This window comes from Grampus griseus, assembly GCF_964374135.1.
Source record: "Grampus griseus genome assembly, chromosome: 9".
Classification (NCBI taxonomy): Eukaryota; Metazoa; Chordata; class Mammalia; order Artiodactyla; family Delphinidae; genus Grampus; species Grampus griseus.
In genome coordinates, this window is record NC_139003.1 from 14,677,245 (window position 1) to 14,704,643 (window position 27,399).

The 27,399-nt window shown below is 43.4% G+C and overlaps 1 protein-coding gene across 2 annotated transcripts in view; it reads left to right on the plus strand.

Moving 5' to 3' along the window:
* KIAA1549 overlaps positions 1-27,399 on the plus strand; it is a 148,785-nt gene that overhangs the window by 38,897 nt on the left and 82,489 nt on the right. For both annotated transcript variants that reach the window (XM_082662079.1, XM_082662080.1), the window contains exons 2-4: positions 21,478-24,171; positions 25,277-25,365; positions 26,663-26,840. In XM_082662079.1, coding sequence (XP_082518205.1) covers positions 21,478-24,171; positions 25,277-25,365; positions 26,663-26,840 — 2,961 coding nt within the window. The remainder of the gene's footprint in view (positions 1-21,477; positions 24,172-25,276; positions 25,366-26,662; positions 26,841-27,399) is intronic.

Genomic DNA, 27,399 nt, shown 5'->3' on the forward strand with positions numbered 1-27,399 from the left:
CCTGTGCATGGAAAGTCCACACTTTAACGCCCATTTTTCAGGTAGCGATTTTCAGTAACCCTGTATCTTATGAGCAGAAGAGGGACCTGAGACCCAGGAATGGGCAGTGAGTTACTCAGGGTTGGCAGTTAATGAACTTGTGGGAGAACAGGGCTGGACCCGAGGCCCGCAGGCTCTTGTTTCCTGTAATCTCTAAGCCGTCACAGAGCTTCTTGCTTGAACCAGGAATGAAAGATGTTGTCTTGGTCACTCGAGCTGCCGTAGCAAAACGCCAGACTGTGTGACTTAAGCAGAAATTAATTATCTTCGTTCTGGAGGCTGGAGGTCTACGATAAAGGGTGCCAGCAGGGTTGGTTTCTGGTGAGGCTCCCCTCCTGTGCTTAGGGATGGTGTCTTCTCGCTGTGTTCTTACGTGGCCTTTTCTCCGTGCAAGTGCACCCAGGGCCAGTGAGCTCTGGTGTCCCTCTTCTTATGAGGGGGCAGGTCCTGTTGGGTCAGGGCCCCACCCTCACGACCACATTTAACCTTCATTATCTCCGTAAAGGCCCCATCTCCAAACACAGCCACAGTGCGGGTTAGAGCTTCAACATAGAATTCTGGGAGACACAATTCAGTTCATGACAGATGTGAACTGTAGTGATCAGACAGTTTAATATTGTCTGTGACTTGATAAAAGTTGAGAAACAAAGGATGTCAAAGGAAGATTTCTTTTTTTTTTTTGGCTGCGCGGCATGTGGGATCTTAGTTCCCTGACCAGGGATTGAACCTGTGCCCTCTGCAGTTGAAATGTGGAGTTTTTTTTTTTTTTTTTTGGTACGCGGGCCTCTCACTGCCGTGGCCTCTCCTGTTGAGGAGCACAGGCTCCGGACGCACAGGCCCAGCGGCCATGGCTCATGGGCCCAGCCGCTCCGCAGCACGTGGGATCCTCCCGGACCGGGGCACGAACCCGCGTCCCCTGCATCGGCAGGCGGACTCTCAACCACTGTGCCACCAGGGAAGCCCGAAGTGTGGAGTTTTAACCACTGAACTGCCAGGGAAGTCCCCAAAGGAAGATTTCTATAAGAAGTTTTTACATAGTCCTGCGGTCTTAAAATGCTGGGGATAGGCCGTCAGTTACTCTTCTTTTGCCGTGGGGTTGATTCTTTTCTGTGCAGAGAGCTCTTTAGTGATGGTTCTTTGGCTGAGTCCCTGTATCCAACTGCAGCTTAAAACACTGATTTGGGAACAGCAGTTTTCCTCGCATGGGACCTGGGAAGCCTGCTCTCTGGTTTCAGGCTGTAGCTCCCACTGTAGAGCCTGGCCATCTCATTTCATGTCTGGAGGCAGCCCCTCCCCTGTTTGTGTCACACAGTCTCCACTGTCCTGGTCACTCTGCCGTCCCCACCCTGGACCAGAATTCCCTTAAGTTCTCCTCAGCAACTCTGTGCGGTGTGTCCTCTCTGCCCTCACCCTCTCCTCCAGGCGAGGATCAAAGGCCACGTCCCCTCTGGATGCCATTTCCATCTTCCTTCCCTGCCGCCTGGGCTCATCACTCATCCTTTGTCTCTTCCACTTCTTCCTCTCTTCTGGATTGTTCCATCAGCATTGCTCCTAATCCGACCCTTTACAAAGAAAGGTCCTTGTACTCAGGTTAGAATTACCCATGGCGTGGTTTAAAACACAGATTCCATGACAGTAGGAACAGCAGCAAACACAAATATCCACACCGAGTCCTGAGCCCCAGGCCCAAGCTGCCGAATGAGAACCTGAGTTATTTTAGATTTTATTTGGAAAGCGTTTTAGACATCTAGCAAAGTTGCAAAATTAACAGAGTTCTCATAAGCTGGTTACTCAGCTTCCCCTGATATTAACATCTTATAAAATCATACTAGAGTTATTAAAACTAAGAAATTAACATTGGTACAATATTGTTAACTAGATTACAGACTTGACAGGATTTCACCCCTTTTTTCTCCACTTTTTCTGTGCTGGAATCCAGTCCAGAGCCCCATTGCATTTGGGTGTCCCATCTCATTAGTCTTCTCTAGACTGTGACAGTTTCTCAGTCTTTCCTTGTCTTTTATGAGCTTGAGATCTCTTTGAAGAGTCACATCTTTTTTTTTTTTTTAATTAATTTAATTTTGGGTGCGTTGGGTCTTCATTGCTGCGTGCGGGCTTTCTCTAGTTGCGGCCAGCGGGGGCTGCTCTTCCTTGCCGTGGCTTCTCTTGTTGTGGACCATGGGCTCTAGGTGTGCGGGCTTCAGTAGTTGTGGTGTGCGGGCTCAGTACTTGTGGCTCACGGGCTCTAGAGCACAGGCTCAGTAGTTGTGGCGCATGGGCTCAGTTGTTCCACGGCATGTGGGATCTTCCTGGACCACGGCTCGAACCCGTGTTCCCTACATTGGCAGGCAGATTCTTAACCAGGGGAGTCCAAGAGTCAGGTCTTTTATACAACGTCTCTGGGTTTGTCTGATGTTTTCACTTGTTGAGGTTGACGTTTTGCATTTTTAGAAGCACCTTTCATGAGCTCTTTGGTGATTCTTATCTATTGTCTAAGAACCAAACAACCTTCCCTGGACTCTCCACTTGCCATCTCTTCCCTCCCCTGTCCTACACAGCTAAACCACTGAAAAAGTTGTTTGCACATAATCCCGTTTCCTCACCTGTCATTCACTCTTCAACCTGTAGCAACCTGGCTTCTGCCACCACAAGGCCAAAGAACCCTGCTGTCATATGTAGGGGGTGCTTCCTTTTCTTGACCTCTCAGGGCCATTCCACACAGGTGACCCTGCCTGGCTCCTGAACACCTTTGCTCTTTTCTTGTCCTCGCACGTTCCTGGTTCCCCCACCTTTCGGACTTCCCTTTCTTACTTTTTTGCAGGTTTATCTCTAGATGCAGATATTCGCTTGCAAACTTGATATTTCCACATGGATTTCTCTAAAATAAATCTCAGGCTAGTGCCTCCCACTGTAATGGGCACACAAATCACCTGGAGCTCTTGTTAAAAGCATTTTTGACCCAGTGGGGTCTCGATGGGCCTAAGATGCTGCATGTCTCAACACTGCAGGTGATGCTGATGGTCTTCAGGCCACAGTCTGAGTAATAAAACTCTAAAAAAAAACCCCACCATAACCTAAGGCACCATCATCTCAAGCTTCAACTGCTGTGATCGCATAACTGATCTCTCCGCATCTCCTTTTGGCCCTGGTTAACCTGTTCTTCACGCTGCAGCAGGAGGGACTTTTAGACCATTATTCTGATCGCGTCATTCTCATGCTTTTATTTATTTATTTATTTATTTATTTTTAACGTCTTCATTGGGGTATAATTGCTTTACAGTGGTGTGTTAGTTTCTGCTTTATAACAAAGTGAATCAGCTATATGTATACATATATCCCCATATCTTCTTCCTCTTGCCTCTCCCTCCCACCCTCCCTATCCCACCCCTCTAGGTGGTTACAAAGCACCGAGCTGATCTCCCTGTGCTATGCGGCTGCTTCCCACTAGCTAGCTATTTTCCATTTGGTAGTATATATAAGTCCATGCCACTCTCTCACTTCGTCCCAGCTTACCCTTCCCCCTCCCCGTGTCCTCAAGTGCATTCTCTACGTCTGCATCTTTATTCCTGTCCTGCCCCTAGGTTCTTCAGAACCATTTTTTTTTTTTAGATTCCATATATATGTGTTAGCATATGGTATTTGTTTTCCTCTTTCTGACTTACTTCACAATGTATGACAAACTCTAGGTCCATCCACCTCACTACAAATAACTCAATTTCGTTTCTTTTTATGACTGAGTAATATTCCACTGTGTATATGTGCCACATCTTCTTTATCCATTCATCTGTCAGTGAACACATAGGTTGCTTCCATGTCTTGGCTACTGTAAATAGAGCTGCAATGAACATTGTGGTACATGACTTTTTGAATTATGGTTTTCTCAGTGTATATGCCCAGGAGTGGGATTGCTGGGTCGTATGGTAGTTCTATTTTTTATTTTTTAAGGACCCTCCATACTGTTCCCCATATTGGCTGTATCAGTTTACATTCCCACCAACAGTGCAAGAGGGTTCCTTTTTCTCCGCACCGTTTCCAGAATTTATTGTTTGTAGATTTCTTGATGATGGCCATTCTGACCGGTGTGAGGTGATACCTCATTGTAACTTTGATTTGCATTCTCTAATGATTAGTGATGTTGAGCATCCTTTCATGGATTTGTTGGCAATCTGTGTATCTTCTTTGGAGAAATGTCTATTTAGATCTTCTGCCCATTTTTGCAGCTTTTTTTTTGGAATAATTCTTTATTTTTATTTATTTATTTTTGGCTGTGTTGGGTCTTTGTTTCTGTGCGAGGGCTTTCTCCAGTTGTGGCAAGCGGGAGCCACTCTTCATCGCGGTGCGTGGGCCACTCACTATCGTGGCTTCTCTTGTTGCGGAGCACAGGCTCCAGACGCGCAGACTCAGTAGTTGTGGCTCACGGGCCTAGCTGCTCTGCGGCATGTGGGATCCTCCCAGACCAGGGCTCGAACCCCGTGTCCCCTGCATTGGTAGACAGATTCTCAACCACTGTGCCACCAGGGAAGCCCTTCTGCCCATTTTTGGATTGGGTTGTTTGTTTTTTTGATATTGAGCTGCATGAGCTGCTTGTATATTTTGGAGATTAATCCTCTGTCAGTTGCTTCATTTGCAAATATTTTCTCCCATTCTGAGGGTTGTCTTTTCGTCTTGTTTATGGTTTCCTTTGCTGTGCAAAATCTTTTAAGTTTCGTTAGGACCCATTTGTTTATTTTTATTTCCATTACTCTAGGAGGTGGGTCAAAAAGGATCTTGCTGTGATTTATGTCATAGAGTGTTCTGCCTATGTTTTCCTCTAAGAGTTTTATAGTGTCTGGCCTTACATTTAGGTCTTTAATCCATTTGGAGTTTATTTTTGTGTTTGGTGTTAGGGAGTATTCTAGTTTCATTCTTTTACATGTAGCTGTCCAGTTCTCCCAGCACCACTTATTGAAGAGGCTGTCTTTTCTCCATTGTATATTCTTGCATCCTTTATCAAAAATAAGGTGACCATATGTGCGTGGCTTTATCTCTGGGCTTTCTATCCTGTTCCACTGGTGTATATTTCTGTTTTTGTGCCAGTACCTTACTGTCTTGATTACTGTAGCTTTGTAGGATAGTCTGAAGTCAGGGAGCCTGATTCCTCCAGCTCCGTTTTTCTTTCTCAAGATTGCTTTGGCTATTTGGGGTCTTTTGTGTTTCCATACAAATTGTGAAATTTTTTGTTCTAGTTCTGTGAAAAATGCCGTTGGTAATTTCATAGGGATTGCATTGAATCTGTAGATTGCTTTTGGTAGTATAGTCATTTTCACAATGTTGATTCTTCCAATCCAAGAAGATGGTGTAGCTCTCCATCTGTTTGTATCATCTTTAATTTCTTTCATCAGTGTCTTATAGTTTTCTGCATACAGGTTTTTTGTCTCCTTAGGTAGGTGTATTCCTAGGTACTTTATTCTTTTTGTTGTAATGGTAAGTGGGAGTGTTTCCTTAATTTCTCTTTTGGATTTTTCATCATCTGTGTGTATGGGAATGCAAGAGATTTCTGTGCATTAATTTTGTATCCTGCTACTTTACCAAATTCATTGATTAGCTCTAGTAGTTTTCCGGTAGCATCTTTAGGATTCTCTATGTATAATATCATGTCATCTGCAAACAATGACAACTTTACTTCTTCTTTTCTGATTTGTATTCCTTTTATTTCTTTTTCTTCTCTGATTGCCATGGCTAGGACTTCCAAAACTATATGTTCAATAATAGTGGTGAGAGTGGGCAACCTTGTCTTGTTCCTGATCTTAGTGGAAATAGTTTCAGTTTTTCACCATTGAGAACGATGTTGGCTGTGTGTTTGTCATATATGGCCTTTATTATGTTGAGGTAAGTTCCCTCTATGCCTACTTTCTGGAGGGTTTTTATCATAAATGCGTGTTGAATTTTGTTGAAAGCTTTTTCTGCATCTATTAAGATGATCATATGGTTTTTCTCCTTCAATTTGTTAATATGGTGTATTACATTGATTGATTTACATATATTGAAGAATCTTTGCATTCCTGGGATAAACCCCAATTGATCATGGTGTATGATCTTTTTAATGTGCTGTGGATTCTGTTTGCTAGTATTTTGTTGAGGCTTTCTGCATCTTTGTTCATCAGTGATATTGGCCTGTAGTTTTCTTTCTTTATGACATCTTTGCCTTGTTTTGGTGTCAGGGTGATTGTGGCTTCGTAGAATGGGTTTGGGAGTGTTCCTCCCTCTGCTGTATTTTGGAAGAGTTTGAGAAGGATAGGTGTTAGTTCTTCTCTAAATGTTTGGTAGAATTCGCCTGTGAACCCATCTGGTCCTGGGCTTTTGTTTGTTGGAAGATTTTTAATCACAGTCTCAATTTCAGTGCTTGTGATTGGTCTGTTTATATTTTCTATTTCTTCCTGGTTCAGTCTCAGAAGGTTGTGCTTTTCTAAGAATTTGTCCATTTCTTCCAGGTTGTCCATTTTATTGGCATAGAGTTGCTTGCAGTAGTCTGTCATGATCCTTTATATTTATGCAGTGTCAGTTGTTATTTCTCGTTTTTCATTTCTAATTCTATTGATTTGTCTTCTTTTTTTTCCTTGATGAGTCTGGCTAATGGTTTATCAATTTTGTTTATCTTCTCAAAGAACCAGCTTTTAGTTTTATTGATCTTTGCTGTTGTTTCCTTCATTTCTTTTTCATTTATTTCTGATCTGATCTTTATGATTTTTTTCCTTCTGCTAACTTTGGGTTTTTTTTTGTTTTTGTTGTTCTTCTCTCTCTGGTTCCTTTAGGTGTAAGGTTAGGTTGTTTATTTGAGATGTTTCTTGATTCTTGAGGTAGGATTGTATTGCTATAAATGTCCCTCTTAGAACTGCTTTTGCTGCATCCCATAGGTTTTGGGTCATCATGTTTTCATTGTCATTTCTTTCTAGGTATTTTTTGATTTCCTCTTTGATTTCTTCAGTGATCTCTTGGTTATTAAGTAGTGTATTGTTTAGCCTCCATGTGTTTGTATTTTTTACAGATTTTTCCTGTAATTGGTACCTAGTCTCATAGTGTTGTGGTCAGAAAAGATACTTGATACGATTTCAATTTTCTTAAATTTACCAAAGCTTGATTTGTGACCCAAGATATGATCTATCCTGGAGAATGTTCCATGAGCACTTTAGAAAAATGTGTATTCTGTTTTTTTTGGATGGAATGTCCTATAAATATCAGTTAAGTCCATCTTGTTTAGTATGTCATTTAAAGCTTGTGTTTCCTTATTTATTTTCATTTTGGATGATCTGTCCATTGGTGAAAGTGGGGTGTTAAAGTCCCCTACTATGATTGTGTTACTGTCGATTTCCCCTTTTATGGCTGTTAGCATTTGCCTTATGTATTGAGGTGCTCCTATGTTGGGTGCATAAATAATTACAATTGTTATATATTCTTGGATCGATCCCTTGATCATTATGTAGTGTCCTTCTTTGTCTCTTGTAATAGTCTTTATTTTAAAGTCTGTTTTGTCTGATATGAGAATTGCTACTCCAGATTTCTTTTGATTTCTGTTTGCATGGAATATCTTTTTCCATCCCCTCACTTTCAGTCTGAATGTGTCCCTAGGTCTGAAGTGGGTCTCTTGTACACAGCATATATACGGGTCTTGTTTTTGTATCCTTTCAGCCAGTCTATGTCTTTTTTTTTTTTCCTTTGGTGGTACGCAGGCCTCTCACTGCTGTGGCCTCTCCCGTTGCGGAGCACAGACTCCGGACGCGCAGGCTCAGCGGCCATGGCTCTCGGGCCCAGCCACTCCACGGCATGTGGAATCTTCCTGGACTGGGGCACGAACCCGTGTCCCCTGCATCAGCAGGCGGACTCTCAACCACTGTGCCACCAGAGAAGCCCTGTGTCTTTTGATTGGAGCATTTAATCCATTTACTTTTAAGGTAATTATTGATATATATATTCCTATTACCATTTTCTTAATTGTTTTGGGTTTGTTTTTGTAGGTCTTTTCCTTATCTTGTGTTTCCTGCCTAGAGAAGTTCCTTTAGCATTTGTTGCAAAGCTGGTTTGGTGGTGCTGAATTCTCTTAGCTTTTGCTTGTCTGTAAAAGTTTTAATTTCTCCATCGAATCTGAGTGAGATCCTTGCTGGGTAGAGTAATCTTGGTTGTAGGTTTTTCCCTTTCATCACTTTAAATATGTCCTGCCACTCCCTTCTGGCTTGCAGAGTTTCTGATGAAAGATCAGCTGTTAACCTTATGGGGATTCCCTTGTGTGTTATTTGTTGTTTTTCCCTTGCTACTTTTAATATTTTTTCTTTGTATTTAATCTTTGATAGTTTGATTAATATGTGTCTTGGCGTGTTTCTCCTTGGATTTATCCTGTATGGGACTCTCTGTGCTTCCTGCACCTGATTAACTATTTCCTTTCCCATATTAGGGAAGTTTTCAACTCTAATCTCTTCAAATATTTTCTCAGTCCCTTTCTTTTTCTCTTCTTCTTCTGGGACCCCTATAATTCGAATGTTGGTGCATTTAATGTTGTCCCAGAGGTCTCTGAGACTGTTCTTAGTTCTTTTCATTCTTTTTTCTTTTTTCTGCTCTGCAGTAGTTATTTACACTATTGTATCTTCCAGGTCACTTATCCGTTCTTCAGTCTCAGTTATTCTGCTATTGATCCCATCTAGAGTATTTTTCATTTCATTTATTGTGTTGTTCATCATTGTTTGTTTGCTCTTTAGTTCTTCTATGTCCATGTTAAATGTTTCTTGTATTTTCTCCATTCTATTTCCAAGATTTTGGATCGTCTTTAGTATCATTACTCTGAATTCTTTTTCAGGTAGACTGCCTGTTTCCTCTTCATTTGTTTGGTCTGGTGGGTTTTTACCTTGCTCCTTTATCTGCTGTGTGTTTCTCTGTCTTCTCATTTTGCTTAACTTACTGTGTTTGGGGTCTCCTTTTCACAGGCTGCAGGTTCGTAGTTCCAGTTGTTTTTGGTGTCTGCCCCCAGTGGCTAAGGTTGGTTCAGTGGGTTGTGTAGGCTTCCTGGTGGAAGGGACTGGTGTCCGTGTTGTGGAGGATGAGGCTGGATCTTGTCTTTCTGGTGGGCAGGACCGTGTCTGGTGGTGTGTTTTGGGGTGTCTGTGGACTTATTATGATTTTAGGCAGCCTCTCTGCCAATGGGTGTGGTTGTGTTCCTGTCTTGCTAGTTGTTTGTCATAGGGTGTCCAGCACTGTAGCTTGCTGGTCATTGAGTTGAGCTGGGTCTTAGCGTTGAGATGGAGATCTCTGTGAGTGCTTTCGCTGTTTGATATTACATGGAGCTGGGAGGTCTCTGGTGGACCAATGTCCTAAACTTGGCTCTCGCACCTCAGAGGCAGAGGCCTGACACCTGGCTTGAGCACCAAGACCCTGTCAGCTACACGGCTCAGAAGAAAAGGGAGAAAAAAAGAAAGAAACAAAAAAGTAAAGTAATTAAAATAAAAAAGAATAAGTAATTATTAAAAATAAAAAAATTAAAGTGTAATGAAAGAAAGAAAGAACAACCAAACCAAAGAACAAATCCTCCAATGGTAATAAGTGCTAAAAATATACTAAAAAATCACAAACAAAACAAAAACGGACAGACAGAACCCTAGGACAAATGGTAAAAGGAAAGCCATACAGACAAAATCACACAAAGAAGCATACACATACACACTCAGAAAAAGAGAAAAAGGGAGAAAAAATATATCGTTGCTCCCAAAGTCCACTGCCTCAATTTGGGATGATTCATTGTCTATTCAGGTATTCCACAGATGCAGGTACATCCAGTTGATTGTGGAGCTTTAATCCGCTGCTCCTGAGGCTGCTGGGAGAGATTTCCCTTTCTCTTCTTTGTTCTCACAGCTCCCAGGGGTTCAGCTTTGGATTTGGCCCCGCCTCTGCCTGTAGGTCGCATGAGAGCGTCTGTTTTTCGCTCAGACAGGACGGGGTTAAAGGAGCCGCTGATTCGGGGGCTCTGGCTCACTCAGGCCAGGGGGAGGGCGGCGTCTGTATGTGGGGCGAGCCTGCCGTGGCATAGGCCGGCGTGACGTTGCACCAGCCTGAGGGGTGCTATGCGTTCTCCCGGGTAAGTTGTCCCTGCATCACGGGGCCCTGGCAGTGGCGGGCTGCACAGGCTCCCGGGAGGGGGGTGTGGAGAGTGACCTGTGCTCGCACACAGGCTTCTTGGTGGCGGCAGCAGCAGCCTTAGCGTCTCATGCCCGTCTCTGGGGTCCGCGCTGATAGCCGCGGCTCGCGCTGGTCTCTGGAGCTACTTTAAGCGGCGCTCTGAATCCCCTCCCCTCGCACACCAGAAACGATCTCTTGCCTCTTCGGCAGCTCCAGACTTTTTCCCGGACTCCCTCCCGGCTAGCACTAGCTCCTTCAGGCTGTGTTCACGCAGCCAGTCCTCTCCCTGCGCTCCAACCGAAGCCCGAGCCTCACCTCGCAGCCCCGCCCGTCCCGTCGGGTGAGCAGACAAGCCTCTCGGGCTGGTGAGTGCAGGTCGGCACCGGTCCTCTGTGCGGGAATCTCTCTGCTTTGCCCTCCGCACCCCAGTTTCTGCGGTCTCCTCCGTGGCTCCGAAGCTTCCTCCCCACCCGTCTCTGCCAGTGAAGGGGCTTCCTAGTGTGTGGAAGCTTTTCCTCCTTCATATTACATTCTAGAGGTGCAGGTCCCGTCCTATTCTTTTGTCTCTGTTTTTTTTTTTTTTTCTTTTGCCCTACTCAGGTATGTGGGGAGTTTCTTGCCTTTTGGGAAGTCTGAGGTCTTCTGCCAGCATTCAGTATGTGTTCTGTAGGAGTTGTTCCACATGTAGATGTATTTCTCATGTATTTGTGGGGAGGAAGGAGATCTCCGCGTCTTACTCTCACGCCATCTTGAAGGTCTCGGCCATTCTCATGCTTTTAAATGGCTTTGATGGCTTCCTGTTGCATTTATTTTATTGTTCATTGTCTTCAGCATCGTGGCTACCAAGCCTTACATGTTCTGATCCCCTACCTCCCTCTGACCCCATCTTGGAGCTCTTTATCTTTCCTTCCCTTCCCTCCTAAATTCCTGCTCTTCTCTGTGTTCTTCAGTGGCCAGTACTGCCCCCACGCACCCCCCCCCCCACCTGGGCCTCATGCAGATCCCGCATCCTCTGCCCAGAAAGGACTGCGCAGTGAGCTGGCCTGCAAACCCTTGTTTCCATCCAAGTTAAGATGAGGAGCTTAGACCAGAGCATGAATCAGCCCCTCATGGAACATGCTGCCTGGTTCAGCTGGCATATTTTTGTAGCACGACCTACTCTCTGAAGGAGCAGTGCACACGCGCGCGCGCGCGCACACACACACAGACACACGTGTGCGCGTGCATGCATGCACCTTATACCTCAAGGCATGTTTGACTTTAAATGAGAGAGGCAAAACCTTAAAACTTTCAGGAGACAATATATAGGAATATCATTCTGGCTTTTAGTGTAGGGAAGAATTACTTAACCTTTCCATCTTAATACACACACAAATCTCAAACAATAATAGAAAAGATTGATAAATTTGACCATATTAAAACTGAGAACTTCTGTTCATCAAAAGACCACATAAAGAGAATCAAATAAGCCACAAACTGGGAGAAGCTATAACTGACATAGGATTAGTACCTAAAACCTATCAAGAATGCCTTTGGATCAGAAAGAAAAAGACAACCCCATAACAAAGTGGGCAGTAGAACTGAAAAGACACTAGAAGAGACAACGTGAGTGGCCAGCAGATAGGACAAGGTGATCAGTCTATTGTAATTAGGGATATGCAAGTTACAACCATAAGGTTTCATACTGTCCAGATTAGTAAAAATGTGAACATCTAGGAGTATTAAGTATCGGTGAGGATTTGCAGCAGTCAAATGGGAGGATAAATTTGTTCAACTACTTTGAAAGATTATTTGGTATTATTTAGAAAAGTTTCAGATGACCATATCCTCTGACCTGGAAGTTCTCATGGGTGCATACACACGTACATATATGTACACACATTAATACACACTCCTCATACACATACCCATACATATGCACCCACACCCCTCATGCATACACATACACACAAATACACACATACATGTATGTACCTGCACTACACACATGCATGTACACACACACATATACCAACACAGAAACACACACATAAATGCACATATATACACATGAACATACATAATACTTTATATATACATATGTGTACCAGGAGGTGGGTGAGAAAGGTCATATAAGAAATGTCTGGAGTAATGAAAATTGGCAATAGTCCAGCTGTCCATCAACAATAGATAAATAAATTTTGGTATATTCATATAATGGAATTCATGTTGAAGTGAAAATGAATGACTTATAGCTTCATGCCAAAAAAACCCACTCACGGGTGAAAAACAATATGGAGTGAAAAAAATAAGTTGCAGTAGAATATATGCAGTATAATTCCATCTTGATAAAGTTTGAAAACATACAAAGCTGAAGAATATACTCTTTAGGGATACATACATATGGTAAGACTATAAAGAAAAGGATATGAGAGATGCATAGTTCCAGATGGTGCTTCCCTCAGTGGGAAGGGAAGAGATGGGAAGGGGTACGTGGGGGATGTCAGAAGTAAGGGTAATACTGATTTTCTTAAACTGAGTGATGGGAACTCAGGTGTTCTTTATATTATTATATATACTGCCTGATAAATATATCTTTATAAATAGTAGTTCCTATCTACTTGATATTTGATAATAAAAACAGTACCAGTTGGAGGAGAGAGTAACCTTCCTGGTAGAAGGTATTTAGTATACAGTTGGGGTTGGAGAAGGAATGAGAAGAGAGACACTCTTTTCTAAACCAGGGAGATAAAAATGAAAAGTAGGAAAAGGAGAAGGATGGTGTTAATAGTGGCACTAAAATCCTACTTTGGACAACCTGAGAACTAGAAGGATGAAAGTTGCTGAAGATTTGCCAAATTGGGTATTGGTTTAATTATCTGATTACTTTGTTTGTTTTAATATTTACTTATTTTGGCTGCCCTGGGTCTTAGTTGCCTTATGCGGGATCTTTGCTGCGGTGTGCAGGATCTTTCGTTGCGGCATGCAGACTTTCTTAGTTGTAGCATGTGGACTTCTTAGTTGCAGCATGCTGAGTCTTAGTTGCAGCATGCATACAGGATCTAGTTCCCCGACCAGGGATCAAACCCAGAACCCCTGCATTGGGAGCGTGGAGTCTTACCCACTGGACCACCAGGGAAGCCCCTGACTACTTTTGTTTTTAAACACCTAGAAGTTCAGACGGGCTCTTGTTTTGTAGTAGACTTAATATCCACAGAGTTGAGATGACTCATCATGTTTTGAAAACGTCACAGTTTAGCAGAGAAGCAAAAGTAATGGTTCTTCTATTTGGATTAAAGCTCTTTAGAGATTTTTTTAATATATATATTTTTATTTTATTTATTTATTTGGTTGCACTGGGTCTTAGTTGTGGCTCACTGGCTCCTTAGTTTTGACACTTGGGCTCCTTAGTTGCATCATGCTAATAACTCTTAGTTGCAGCATGCATGTGGGATCTAGTTCTCCGACCAGGGATCGAACCTGGGCCCCCTGTATTGGGAGCGTGGCGTCTTACCCACTGGACCACCAAGGAAGTCCCTCTTTAGAGATTTGTGATGCTGCTGTCCCTTGGCTTTTCCAGCCCAGCCCTCAGAGGACATTTTGTTTTCTGAGCGCGCATGCCTGCAACTGTGAGCTGTCCCATGTGGACGGTGGGCCCTCACAGTTCACAAAGCGTGCCTTGCATAGGTTTTGGTAGCACAGAATTTAGCATATGCTTTCAACTCATTTATAACATAACTTAGCATGTTTTTCAATGTAATTTATTCACTAGCAGTCTTAATGAAATGGGCTGATGTGACTTCACATGGTGTGGTGTGAAGAACATTCAGCCACTGAGGACTTATGAACCTGCCTTTCTAGCCTGGCTCTGCCTTGATGCTGCTATTTTTAGCAAGTCAGCTTACACTCTGAGCCTTGTTTGCATTGCGAGGGGATTGCCGAGGTCTTAAAGGATCCATTCAGCTTGAAAAGTTCATGATTCCATGATCGACTACTATATTTAGGGAAGATTTCCAGATGGAAAAATATGACTTTCAAAAAGGGTAAATATCAGTAAAACACCGAATTCTGCATTGGGAGTGAGACCAAAAAATTCCTAGAGACAGACATCTCCCTCATGAGTTTTTAAAAAAAGTTTTATGGTTTTTTTTTGTTTGTTTTTTTAAGATTTCATTATTTTTAAAGAGCAGTTTTAGGTTCACAGCAAAAGTGAGAGGAAGGTACAGCGATTTCCCATATACTCCCTGCCACCACCCATGCTTAGCCTCACCCATTGTTAACATCCCCACTAGAGCAGTACATTTGTTACAACGAATGAACCTGCGCTGACACAGCATTGTCACCCACAGTTTGTAGGTCACTTTGGGGGTTCACCTTTGGTGTTGTACTGTCTGCGGTTTTGTCTTGTGAATTTTTAATCACTGTGAATCTGCATGGCACCAGGGCAGTTCCTGCTCTGTTACATAGAGCATGGCAGGGACCTAGCAAAGGAGGAGGTACAAGGTCAGCACTGGATACGTATGTGTTGTACCATCTATACAGGAGAAAGTGGCTTAGTGCTTGCTACTCAAAGTGTAGTTAGGCCTGGCCCCGCCGGGAGCCATGCAGAAGCTCAGCGGAGGCCCCCCCAACCCCAGCCCTGCTGGACAGTGCCTACATCTTAACAAGATATCCCATCACGCGTGTATCATCCCCATTCCTTTCTCTCTGTCGTCGCAGAGAACTTTTCACTCTTGTCTGACCTAATGCTTGAGAGCTTGAAAATTGATCTCCAGAGCTTGAAATTAGAGTCTTCAAAGCCTTTTCTGCCGGGAGAGACTCACCTGGGTTTTCTAACCTCTTCCTGAATTAACTACAGAAGTGATTCCCATGGTATTTCAGCAGCTGTCTCTTTAGAGTTGATTTCTCTTTCCTGGGGCTTGGCCAAAAGGAGGGGGAAGAAAACCTTCACAGCTTGGCTTACCTCACAGTTCTTAATAGAAGATTTTGTTTTCTCAGTTTTACTAGCTAGGAGAATTTTTCATTCTTTTGATCACTTTGCCTTCCCTGTTCCTTGTCCTTTGTAGGCAGAATTGATTGAATTCTCATTTGCATCAGATACTTGGGCTCATAAATTAGCCACTAAACACTCCTTTCTTTGCTATTTTATCTCTGGCAGTTTTCCAGTGCACTTACGAATATGTTTCTGATTCATTCTAAAAGGGATCTTGCTCTCTGTTCAGGTCTTGTATTTCAAAATAAATCCTATCATAGCAGAGTTTTAAAACAGACACATAAAATAATTTATTCTTAGGAAAACTTTAAAATCTTTATGCTACATAGTTGTACATATTGTCATTTTATTCTCAAATTTATAACTTTTTAACCTTTACTGTAGAGAAGAACAGCTGCTACTTTGCTGTAGTTGTAATAAGTACCATCTTTACTTTTACCCATGCTTGGAATGTGGCAGGTAAATAGTAAAAACACATGGACGAGAAATCCTAGAGCCAGGCTGTATGGAAGACAACAAATGCCTAATAATATTGCCATGAAATAACCTAAAATCTCTGAGAAATGGTTTTCTTCTTTTATTATCTATTCATTTTTAAAAGTCATATTCCATATGAAGGAGTGTGACCCTTTAAAGTAAGCAGCTTCTAACATCTACCCTTCTGAAACTCTTCCAAAAAATTGCAGAGGAAGGAACACTCCCAAGCTCACTTTCTGAGGCCAACATCACCCTGATACCAAAACCAGACAGAAATGTCACAAAAAAAGAAAACTACAGGCCAATATCACTGATGAACATAGATGCAAAAATCCTCAACAAAATACTAGCAAAGTGAATCCAACAACACATTAAAAAGATCATACACTATGATCAAGTGGGATTTATCCCAGGGATGCAAGGATTTTTCAGTATCTCCAAATCAGTCAGTGTGATACACCACATCAACAAATTGAAGAATAAAAGGAATATGATCATCTCAATAGATGCAGAAAATGTTTGACAAAATTCAACACCCATTTATGATAAAAACTCTCCAGAAAGTGGGCATAGAGGGAACCTAACTCAACATACTAAAGGCCATATATGACAGACCCACAGCAAACATCATTTTCAGTGGTGAAAAACTGAAAGCGTTTCTTCTAAGATCAGGAACAAGACAAGGATGTCCACGCTTGTCACTATTATTCAACATAGTTTTGGAAGTTGTAGCCACGACAGTCAGAGAAGAAAAAGAAATAAAAGGAATCCAAATTGAAAAAGAAGTAAAACTGTCACTGTTGGCAGATGACATGTTACTATACATAGAAAATCCTAAAGATGCTACCAGAAAACTACTAAAGCTCATCAATGAATTTGGTAAAGTTGCAGGATACAAAATTAATGCACAGAAATCTCTTGCATTCCTATACACTAACAATGAAAGATCAGAAAGACAAATCAAGGACACAGTCCCATTTACCATTGCATCAAAAAGAGTAAAATACCAAGGAATGAACCTACCTAAGGAGGCAAAAGACCTGTACTCAGAAAAGTTCAAGATACTGATGAAAGAAACAAAAGATGACACAAAAAGATGCAGAGATATACCATGTTCTTGGACTGGAAGAATCAATATTTTAAAAATGACTATACTACCCAAAGCGATCTACAGATTCAGTGCAATCCCTCTCAAATTGCCAATGGCATTTTTCACAGAACTAGAACAAACGAATCTTAAAATTTGTATGGAGACACAAAACACCCCGCATAGCCAAAGGAGTCTTGAGAAATAAAAATGGAGCTGGAGGAATCAGGCTCCCCGACTTCAGACTATACTACAAAGCTACATTAATCAAGACAGTATGGTACTGGCACAAAAACAGAAATATAGATCAATGGTACAGGATAGAATGCCCAGAGATAAACCCACACACATATGGGCACCTAATTTTTGAGAAATGAGGCAAGAACATACAATGGAGAAAAGACAGCCTCTTCAATAAGTGGTGCTGGGAGAACTGGACAGCTACATGTAAATGAATGAAATTAGAACATTCCCTAAAACCATACTCAAAAATAAACTCAGAATGGATTAAAGACCTAAATGTAAGGCCAGATGCTATAAAACTCTTAGGGGAAAACATAGGCAGAACACTCTGACATAAATTGCAGCAAGATCTTTTTAGATCCACCTCCTGGGATAATGAAATAAAAACAAAAATAAACAAATGGGACCTAACAAAACTTAAAAGCTTTTGCACAGCAAAGAAAACCATAAACAAAATGAATAAACAACCCTCAAATGGGAGAAAACATTTGCAAATGAAGCAACCAACAAGGGATTAATCTCCAAAATATACAAACCGCTTATGCAGCTCCATATCAAAAAAGCAAACAACCCAATCAAAAAAATGGGCAGAAGATCTAAATAGACATTTCTCCAAAGAAGACATACTGGCAGCTCAAAAGCACATGAAAAGATGCTCAACATCACTAATTATTAGAGAAATGCAAATCAAAACTACAATGAGGTATTACCTCACACCAGTTGGAATGGCCATCATCAAAAAAATTTACAAACAATAAATGCTGAAAAGGATATGGAGAAGAGGGAACCCTCCTACACTGTTGGTGGGGATGTAAATTGGTACAGCCACTATGGAGAACAGTATGGAGTTTCCTTAAAAAAAAAACAGGGCGCCATATGATCCAGCAATCTCACTTCTGGGCATATATCCAGAGAAAATCATAATTTGAAAAGATACATGCACCCCAGCGTTCACTGCAGCACTATTTACAATAGCCAGGACATGGAAGCAACCTAAATGTCTGTCAACAGAGGAATGGATAAAGAAGATGTGGTACATATATGCAGTGGAATATTACCCAGCCATAAAAGAGAATGAAATAATGCCATTTGCACCAACATGGATGGACCTAGAGATTGTCATACTGAGTGAAGTAAGTCAGACAGAGAAGGACAAATATATGATATCACTTATATGTGGAATCTAAAAAAACCATACAAATGAACTTATCTACAGAACAGAAATAGAGTTACAGATGTAAAAAACAAACTTATGGTTACCAGGGGGGAGAGGGATAAATTGGGAGATTGGGATTGACACATACACAGTACTATATATAAAACAGATAATAAGGACCTACTGTATAGCACAGGGCACTCTACTCAATACTCTGTAAAGACCTATATGGGAAAAGAATCTAAAAAAAAGAGGATATATACATATATATATGAGTGATTCACTTTGCTGTACACCTGAAACTAACACAACATTGTAAATCAACTATACGCCAATAAAAAAGTAAGCAGCTTCTATCTGCTGCAAGTTTGTAACTTTCAGATGCTAATGGAACCAGCTAGAAATATTTCATCTATATAAATATATGACTAAATATCAGTTACAGAGTTTGGTGTATACACACAAAATCTGTTCATAGAATTTTGTCTTAACTCTTGATTTTCATCTCTGCTAGTGAGTCACAAATTCCTCTGGACGCCCCCATTTCAGCTTCTGTGCAATGTAACAAGCTATTTTAACTCTATGTTACGTCTTTTGTAACCTTACAAATTACGTAGTATTATTGTTCATTTATACCATCAGTGTTTGTTTAGATTTAACCATATTTTTATCATTTGTTTATTCTCTGTTTCTTCTCAGATCTTCCCTCTGGGATAATTACCTTTTCTTTTGAAGTATCAATGTATCCTTGTTTAGAAAGACTTCTTCTGTTGGTATAACCACTTTTTTTAAATCTGAAAATGTCCTTTTTTTTTTTTTTTTTTGTGGTACGCGGGCCTCTCATCGTGGCCTCTCCCGTTGTGGAGCACAGGCTCCGGATGCGCAGGCTCAGTGGCCATGGCTCATGGACCTAGCCGCTCCGCGGCATGTGGGATCTTCCCGAACCGGGGCACGAACCCGTGTCCCCTGCATCGGCAGGTGGACTCTCAACCACTGCGCCACCAGGGAAGCCCTGAAAATGTCCTTATTTTAACAAATGGAGAGTATTGCTGTTTATTCACATCTAGATGTCAGTGTCTTCTCTCAGCACTTTGAAGATGTTATTTCATTGTCAGTTGGCCCCTAGTTCTGTGAAGTAGTTATCTCATCGTGTAATTGCCATTCCTTTTCTCTGACTGCCTGTACAATTTCTCTTTGTCTTTGGTGTTCTGTGGTATCATCATGTGTGTAGGTAAGGGTTTTTAAAAAAAAATTCACCTGGTTTGGGATTCTTTGTCTTCCTGAATTCAAGGATTCACGTCTCCTACTGTTTTGGACAGTTCTTAGCACTGTCTCTTTGAATATTGTCTCTGCCCAATTCCTTCCATTACTGTTTTTTAAAACTTTGATCAAATATGTGTTGGACTCATTCTGTGTTCATATCTCTTCTCTTTTTTACATTCATTTCTCCTCTTTTTGTTTCTCTGTGCTACATTCTGAGTAATTTCCAGATCTGTCCCCCAGTCCACTAAATCTCTCTTCAGCTGTGTCTAAATTTGTTTATTGTTTATTACATATTGTATATTGAGTTTAAAATTTTTAATTATTCATTTCCAAATATTCTTTTGGTTTTTCAAATCTTTCTGACCATTCTTCATAGCCTCTTGCTCCTTACTCATGTTTTCAGTCCCTTCTTTATTATTTTAAATGAATTAAACACACTTTCAAAAATGTATCCTAGGGCTTCCCTGGTGGCGCAGTAGTTGAGAGTCCACCTGCCGACGCAGGGGACACGGGTTCGTGCTCCGGTCTGGGAAGATCCCATATGCCGCGGAGCGGCTGGGCCTGTGAGCCATGGCCGCTGAGCCTGCACGTCCGGAGCCTGTGCTCCGCAACGGGAGAGGCCACAGCAGTGAGAGGCCCACATACCACCAAAAAAAAAAAAAAATGTATCCTATAATTCCAATATCTGAAGTCTTTCCACATCTGATACTGTTTGTGTGGGTTTCTTTTTTTTTACTTTTTGGGGAGGTTTCTCTTGACTCTTTTTCATAATACCTTATTTCTTAGGTGTTTTGTAAGTTTTAACTTTGCAGTCATGCTTGAGCATCAGGCTGTCTGGTCCAGTGTCCCTCTAAGCTCTCTGTTTCAGTGTTCCTCTAGGACCTGTGCCCTGGGCCTTCATCAGGGGTCTGGGCCATCACATTTCCTGCCTCTCTATACAGTGTATCTGAATTATAGATGGAGATACCTAAGCCACTTAAAGGGTAGTGACAGCTGTCACAAGGATGAAGAATATGAAAGTTTGAGAGGATGATGGGATGCTTTTGGCACATATCAGAACTTGGTCCTCAGACACCATTCATTCGTTCATTGATGTGTTCATTCACTTAACAGATGTTTATCGAGCTCTTAGTATATGTCACTCACTGTGCTAGGCACTGGGGAAACAGATCAACAGTTTCTGTCCTCAAGAATCTCAGAGTATAATGAGCAGACATTTCATTTCAGTGGGGCACGATCAGGGATGTGACAGGTAGAACCTAGGGAGAGGCACTAACCCAGCTTTGGAGTAATGAGGAGGGAGGTGGTATCTGTGCTGCATCTGCAGGGCCGGTAGGAGTAATCCAGGTGGAGAGCCAGGGAAGGGCATCCCAGGCAGAGAGAGAAGAATGTGCAAAACACCAAGCCACAGAGAATCTGGGTAGCTCATTCGGCCAGAGTATAGTTGGGAAGGCATGAGAGTGGAGCAGGGAATGATGAGAGGTGAGCCTGGAGGTAGTCTGAGGTCTGGAGGTGGAAGGTCCTATGACTAGGAAACTGCTGAACCCTCTTCCCTGGGTAGTAAGTGATGCTGTCAGGGTGGTCACGATCATTTCTCGTAAGAGCCAACTCTTATGGAAGAAAAAGGACATGGGCTTGGGAGTCAAGGCAGGCTTATGCGCAGATCCCAGCTCCACCTCTGTCCGGGTGATCATGTAATTGATTTAGTTACCTTCTCTGAACCTCTCTTTCTCATGTGATAAATGAGAGAGAACAGACAAGACAGGCCCTTAAGGTCTCTTCCATTTATAGTATTCTGTGGTGTTGCTAGAAAGTAAGAGAAACATGTCAGTGTGTACACGCGCACACACACACACACACACACACACACACACACGCTTAAGTAAAAGTGCTCAGATTTACGACTGTTCGCAGGTATTATGCTGACAGTAACTGTGGCAATTTCTGACTTCCAATTGGTTGTTTAACTTCTAACCGTGAATCGTGGCTGTTCACAGTGAGTGGATATCTGTTGATTGAGGATATCTTTATATCTGAAACAAAACGTTAGCAGTATGACTTTCATTGCCTTGCAGCTAAACTCAGCTGTTATTTTCTTTGTAGATGAGCTCCCTCTGGAACAGCACAACCTTTCTTTATCCTCCTTGGAGTTCATGCCAAGGGAAAGCACCGAGCACAGCACTGCACACGTGGCCTTAACAGAAACCGCTCCAGGGTCCCAGCAAAGCAGTTCTCTCCACGTGAGATCATCTCCATCTGCCAGTACTTTTGTTACAAACTTTTTTAACCAAGGAAAATGGACCCAAAGTACAGCAGATCACAGCATCTTTGTGGCAAATTATGTGTCAGTGACGAGCAACGAGGTCATAGATGATGACGAAATGGATAACTTTTTGCCAGAGACTTCCTGGACCACTTCCCGCGTGGTTTCTCCCGTACGATACGTCACACTCGGTCTGCCAGGGCTGCTCAAAGAAACGTTAGACTCCATGCCTACTCCATCGTTACCCATCATTTCTCTACAAGATGAAGACGTGACATCAGCCTGGCAAAACACAGTGCAACAGCCAACAGTGTCTGCTGAATCCCCCAATCATTTCAGTGCTTTTCGGTCAGCTTTTCCCACTTCCAAGGGCATAATTCCAACTCCTAGCAGGAACTTGGTGTTTTATCCTACTGACGCTTACGGGCACGTTTCAAGTAGGACTTTGCCGGAGATCATGGCTTCAGGAGCAGAGGGCGCAGAAACCCTCCTCAGCTCGCGGTATTCCGAGCCTCGACCGCCACGTGATGGCGTCACTCGGCAGCCTCCTCCCCCGTCAGGGCAGGTCTCACCGCCTCCAGAGGATGCTCTGGCCGCAGGTACAGGCAGATACTCTGATGTGACTACCGCTTTGGGTCGAAGTCTGGATGAAGCCGTCTCTCCAGGCGCTCGCGGCTCTGCGGCTCTGTCCCAGATGGCCCTTGCCTTTGGCAGCAGCAGTGCACGTTTGGCTTTGTTTTCAACTCCTCTCGTGTCTGGATTGTTCTCTACTCAATCAGCCGGTGTTTCATATAACCCCTGTCTTCCCGCCAGCTCCAGTGAGGCATCAGAACTGCCTGGCCATTCAGTGGTCCCAAGTGGTGCGGGTGACACTCACGTCTGGAGCCCAGTGTCTTCGTTCAGACCGTACACGTGGTGCGTGTTGTGCACTGCAGTGTCGCCTCGGCCCGTGCTGTCAGCGAGCCTCACGGAGAAGGACGTGGGGTCCGGGGATGGTGCCGAGACCCTGTCCCTGACCCTCTCAGAAGTGAGCAGCATCTCTCCACCGAGCAGCGTCATGGTGGACTTCTCTGAATTTGACGAGGGCCCGCGAGAATTTCATACACTTTTCCCCTCAAGACCGATGGTTCCCCTCTCTTCTCCATCTCTGGAAATCTCAGCAACGAGCGTCGGTATTTCAGCTGAGGGGGAAATGAGTAGTGTGATGACCGCACAGATGTACCCTCCCCAGGGCCACCTCTCTGTGCCTGTGTCACCTGACGCTGCTGCTTCTGCCTCCTCCTCTGTCGCCGAAACTCAAGTAATGCCATCCACTGGGAGAGCCGTGCTTTCCTCGGTCACCCCAGGTGCTCTCCTTGACTCTTCTTTCCCCATCACAGCAAATAAAAACACCCCATCGCTTGCCGTCAGAGGCCCAGGTCTTCTTACGTCTTACAGTTTGGACCTGTCGGCACAGCCTTCGCTTTTTCCTGACAGAGAACCTGCCGGTTTTTCCCAACGTGAAAGTGCAAGTATTTGGGATTTTACATCCAGCTTTTTCTCCACTCCCCCACTGGAATTCAGCAGCTGGGTCTCTCCATCTTCAGAAGTACTTGCTTCTCCGTCTCCGAGGTCAAGTGATCTGTCCACCTTCATTTCTCAGGCATTTTCTACCTTGGTTGCGACACTTTCGTTGACCAACTCTGTCAGTTCTCGGTCACCTCAGCTTTCTGTTCCCAATTCCACAAACCTCGACTTTTCTCAGCTCTGGCCAAGCTCAGATCTTCCTTTAAGCAGCTTCACTCTTCTCCCTAGTTACTCTGAAATGTCACTACCCTCCAGCTCTCCTTCCAGTTCTCCAAAGTTTTCTGAAGCACCCACAGTGTCACCCACAGATGCCGAAGCTCATTTTACCTCAGCTTTCACTGCAACTACCTCCTATTTTGAGTTTTCACTCACGTCCCATGAATCTGCAGTCACCACACTGGTGCCCTCCAGTTCTGAGCCCATTTTGACTGCTGAAACTCACTTAACATCACTTCTGACTGCTGTTCCTACCACACCCGTTTTAACTGAATCTTCTATCTTTTCAACCCTGACACCTTCTGATGATGGTATCAGTGCTATGAACGATCCCACGTCCGTCTTACCCTCTTTCTCTGAAGTCATCCCTGTCACCACAGTGCTGGTCAGCACTGGGTACCTGCCATCAGCATTCTCGTTTCTTCCTGAGGTGATCCGCTCGCCTCTGCCTACAGAGCCAGGTGGTACGCGTGGCCCATCGTTCACGCCCACAGATTTACCGAGGAACGCCTCCACTGAACTGAGCACGTCTGATACCAGTGCTGGCCCTGAGAATTCTCTTCACACCACCCTGAACAGCAGAACTGTGGGTCAGAACCGTCACGAGGGCAGCACGGTTCTCCCCCCGCCATCCCTTCATCCCGCGACCACCCCCGCTCCCGAAGCGACGGTTCATACTCCTGCGCTGGTCACCACCAAGTCGCCGTATGTGTGTGATATTACGGTTCCTGATGCCTATTTGATCACAACTGGTAAGGCCCTGCTTCACATCACTTCTCTGGGTTGGGGTGATCTTCCAAAGGTGTTTATACGAAATGCTTATGTGATATATGGCATCGTGGCAAAGAGTGTAGGCTTTGGACCCAGACGACTCCTGGGTTGTAGTCCTTCCTCACTGCTTTGCCAGCTCCCATGAGTTCTCCGGACAGTTAGGCAGTGAGGCTTCTCTAAGCCTCAGTTTCCTCAACTGTTAAGCAGGGATGATGGTAGCACCTCCTTCTTTGGGTTATTATAAAGATTTAAATGCATTAATGCATATAAAATATTTAACCCAGTGCCCAGCATATAAGAAGCGTCCACAAAATATTACAGATTAGTAGCAATGAAAACAAAGGAAAGATTTAAAAGAGCCTTAGAAATGTTTGCTGGGATGTTTGTCTTTGGAGCTCATAACCCATTGGATGCGTAGATGACACGGATAAAGCAAAACGCCTTCACGTTTCGTTCAAGCAGTCAAGTTGGGCAAATGTGTAAGGGCCACCATTGCAATTTCTTACTCATTTACTGTTCTGACTTTTCCTGGGAAGGAGGGGCCGCTTTGTTCTTATATAGTCCTGTAGATGTCACTTGGAGCAGAGGAACGTGGAGTGGCTCAGTATCCTCTGAATTGGGTCACAGCCTTCAACCTTCTCCCCAGCCTGCAGTCCGAGGCACCAGCTGACAGGCAGCAGCTTCCCTTGCAGCTGCCGGCTGCTTTAGTCCCATGAAGCTGGAATACCTTTGATGTCATGTCTGAACAAGTCTGGTGACTGTGGCCCCTTGATCAGACTCTCCCACTTGTTCCTCCTGAGAAGTGGCAAGTTGCGCATAAAGTCGGTGCCCTGTTCATATGTACTGAAGTACGGCATGTGGCTGATCAGTGACCTGGCTCTGTGTACTGGTGTCGATTGGGGTGGGGGACAGAAAGGAAGAAGGGGGAGAAGGTGGCAGGAGAGGTGGAGCAGGAATGCAGCGGACGGACAGGGAAGGTGGAGGGGAGGAGGGAGGAGAATGCGCTGGGTCTTTTTTCTCCATGCTGAGACCAGGGAGGGCCGTCGATCCTCTGCCTGTTCATAATGACGCTGAGCTGATTTGCAGTGCTGGCCCGCAGAGCTGTGCAGGAGTACATCATTATGTCCATCAAAGAGGTGTTGAGGAACCACTTCAACCGTGTGGTGGAGCTCAAGGTGGGTGCCTGCGGCATGGAAGTCTGGTGGGGGAGTCCGAGTCGAATGCACATCATAACGGGAGTGGGACATTTGCTTTCCTCTCTCCCTTCCCTTCTCCTGGTGGACACCTACTCATCCTTTGGATCTCTGCTCAAACATTGCTTCTCCAGGGAGGCCCCTTCTGACCCCAGATGAGGCCAGGTTTAGTCCATCACGGGGATGTGCTGGCAGAGCTGGAACAAAGGGCTCTAAGACCAGAGTTTGGGGTGATGACCTAATGATCTCGCTTCCCTTTATGTACATGGAAGGGCTTGGATTAGAGTTTAGAGTGAGTGCGTATGTATGTTTCTGTACATTGAGTGAGATAGAGATAGATTTCTAGATGTTTTTTGCCGGACGTCTGCTGGTGCCTTCTCTCTCCTGATAAGCTCAGAAAGCCCCGCTCTAGGCCTGCAGCATCCCGAGCAGAGCCGTGAGCCACATGTGGCTGTTGAGCATGTGAAATGGGGCTTGTTCCAAGTGAGATGTGCTGTCAGTGCAAAATACACACCAGATTTCAAAGACTTAGTGCAAAAAGGAATGTAAAATAGCTCAATAATTTTTTGCATTGCCTACAGTTGAAATGACATGTCAGATATATTGGCTTAAGTAAAATGTTTTTAAAATTAATTTCACCTGTTTTTTTTTTTTTTTTTTTTTTTTTGCGGTACGCGGGCCCCTCATTGCTGTGGCCTCTCCCGCCGCGGAGCACAGGCTCTGGACATGCAGGCCCAGCGGCCATGGCTCACGGGCCCAGCTGCTCCGCGGCATGCGGGATCCTCCCGGACCGGGGCATGAACCCGCGTCCCCTGCATCGGCAGGCGGACTCCCAACCACTGCGCCACCAGGGAAGCCCCCACCTGTTTCTTTTTATTTTTTTTAATGTGGCCACTAGAAATTTAAAAATTGCATATGTGCCTCACATATTTCTTTTGGCCAGCTCTACTTAGTAGAGTAAGTGCTCCTTTTTATGGGGGGTAAGTACAGTAAAACACCTTGAATTCTCCTTAGTTCCTTATTCAGTTCATATTATTGACTCTTCTTTTGCACTGTCCTTGCTCTTGTAATTTTGTGCTGTTTTTGAGAAAGTTGACAGATATGTAAGACGCATAACTAAAATAAAATTTTAATTATCTCTGAAGCAATACCCCTTCATTTAAAATTATTTATTTTTTTAACTTCATTATTTTTCTACTCAGTATGATTTCCTTTAAGTTTGAATTATGGTACCCTCAAATTTAATAATTATCATCTTTTGCATTTTTTATTTTCATAGGTTTATGAACTGTTCGCTGACTTCACTTTTCTGGTAACATCTGGTCCATTCGTTTACACAGCAATATCAGTCATAAATGTACTTATAAATAGTAAACTTGTTCGTGACCAGACTCCTTTAATCTTGGCTGTGAAACCCTCCTTCCTTATGCCAGAGTCCAGGTTCCAAGTTCAAACGGGTAAGAAAATTGAGCATAGTTGTTTTGATTTGTAAATAGAATTTCACTTTATTTTTTGTGTTTCAAAATAATTTGGGGAGGATTATGTTAAAATTTGTTAAATTTCAAAAAACTTCATAATTATGGAGAATTTCCAGCATATACAAAAGTACACAGAATAGTTTAATGCATCCCAGGTACTCATTGTATGGCTTCAACAATTTTCAACTCCTAGCCACTTCTGTTACATCTACACCCCCATTGACACTCCCTCCTCTCATGTTATTTTGATACGGCATCATGTCATCTCATTCATAAATATTTCAGCCTATGCCTCTAAAAGATAAGACTATTAAACATATATACACACACACGTAACATATGCACATACATACATATACATACACATACATATGTCCACAATATCATTATCACACACCCTAAAATTAACAGTGATTCCTCACTGTCATTTAACTTTGTTTTTGGCTGTGCTGAACTGCATGTGGCATCTTAGTTCCCCGACCAGGGATCGAACCCATGCCCCCTGCAGTGGAAGCGTGGAGTCTTAACTACCGGACCG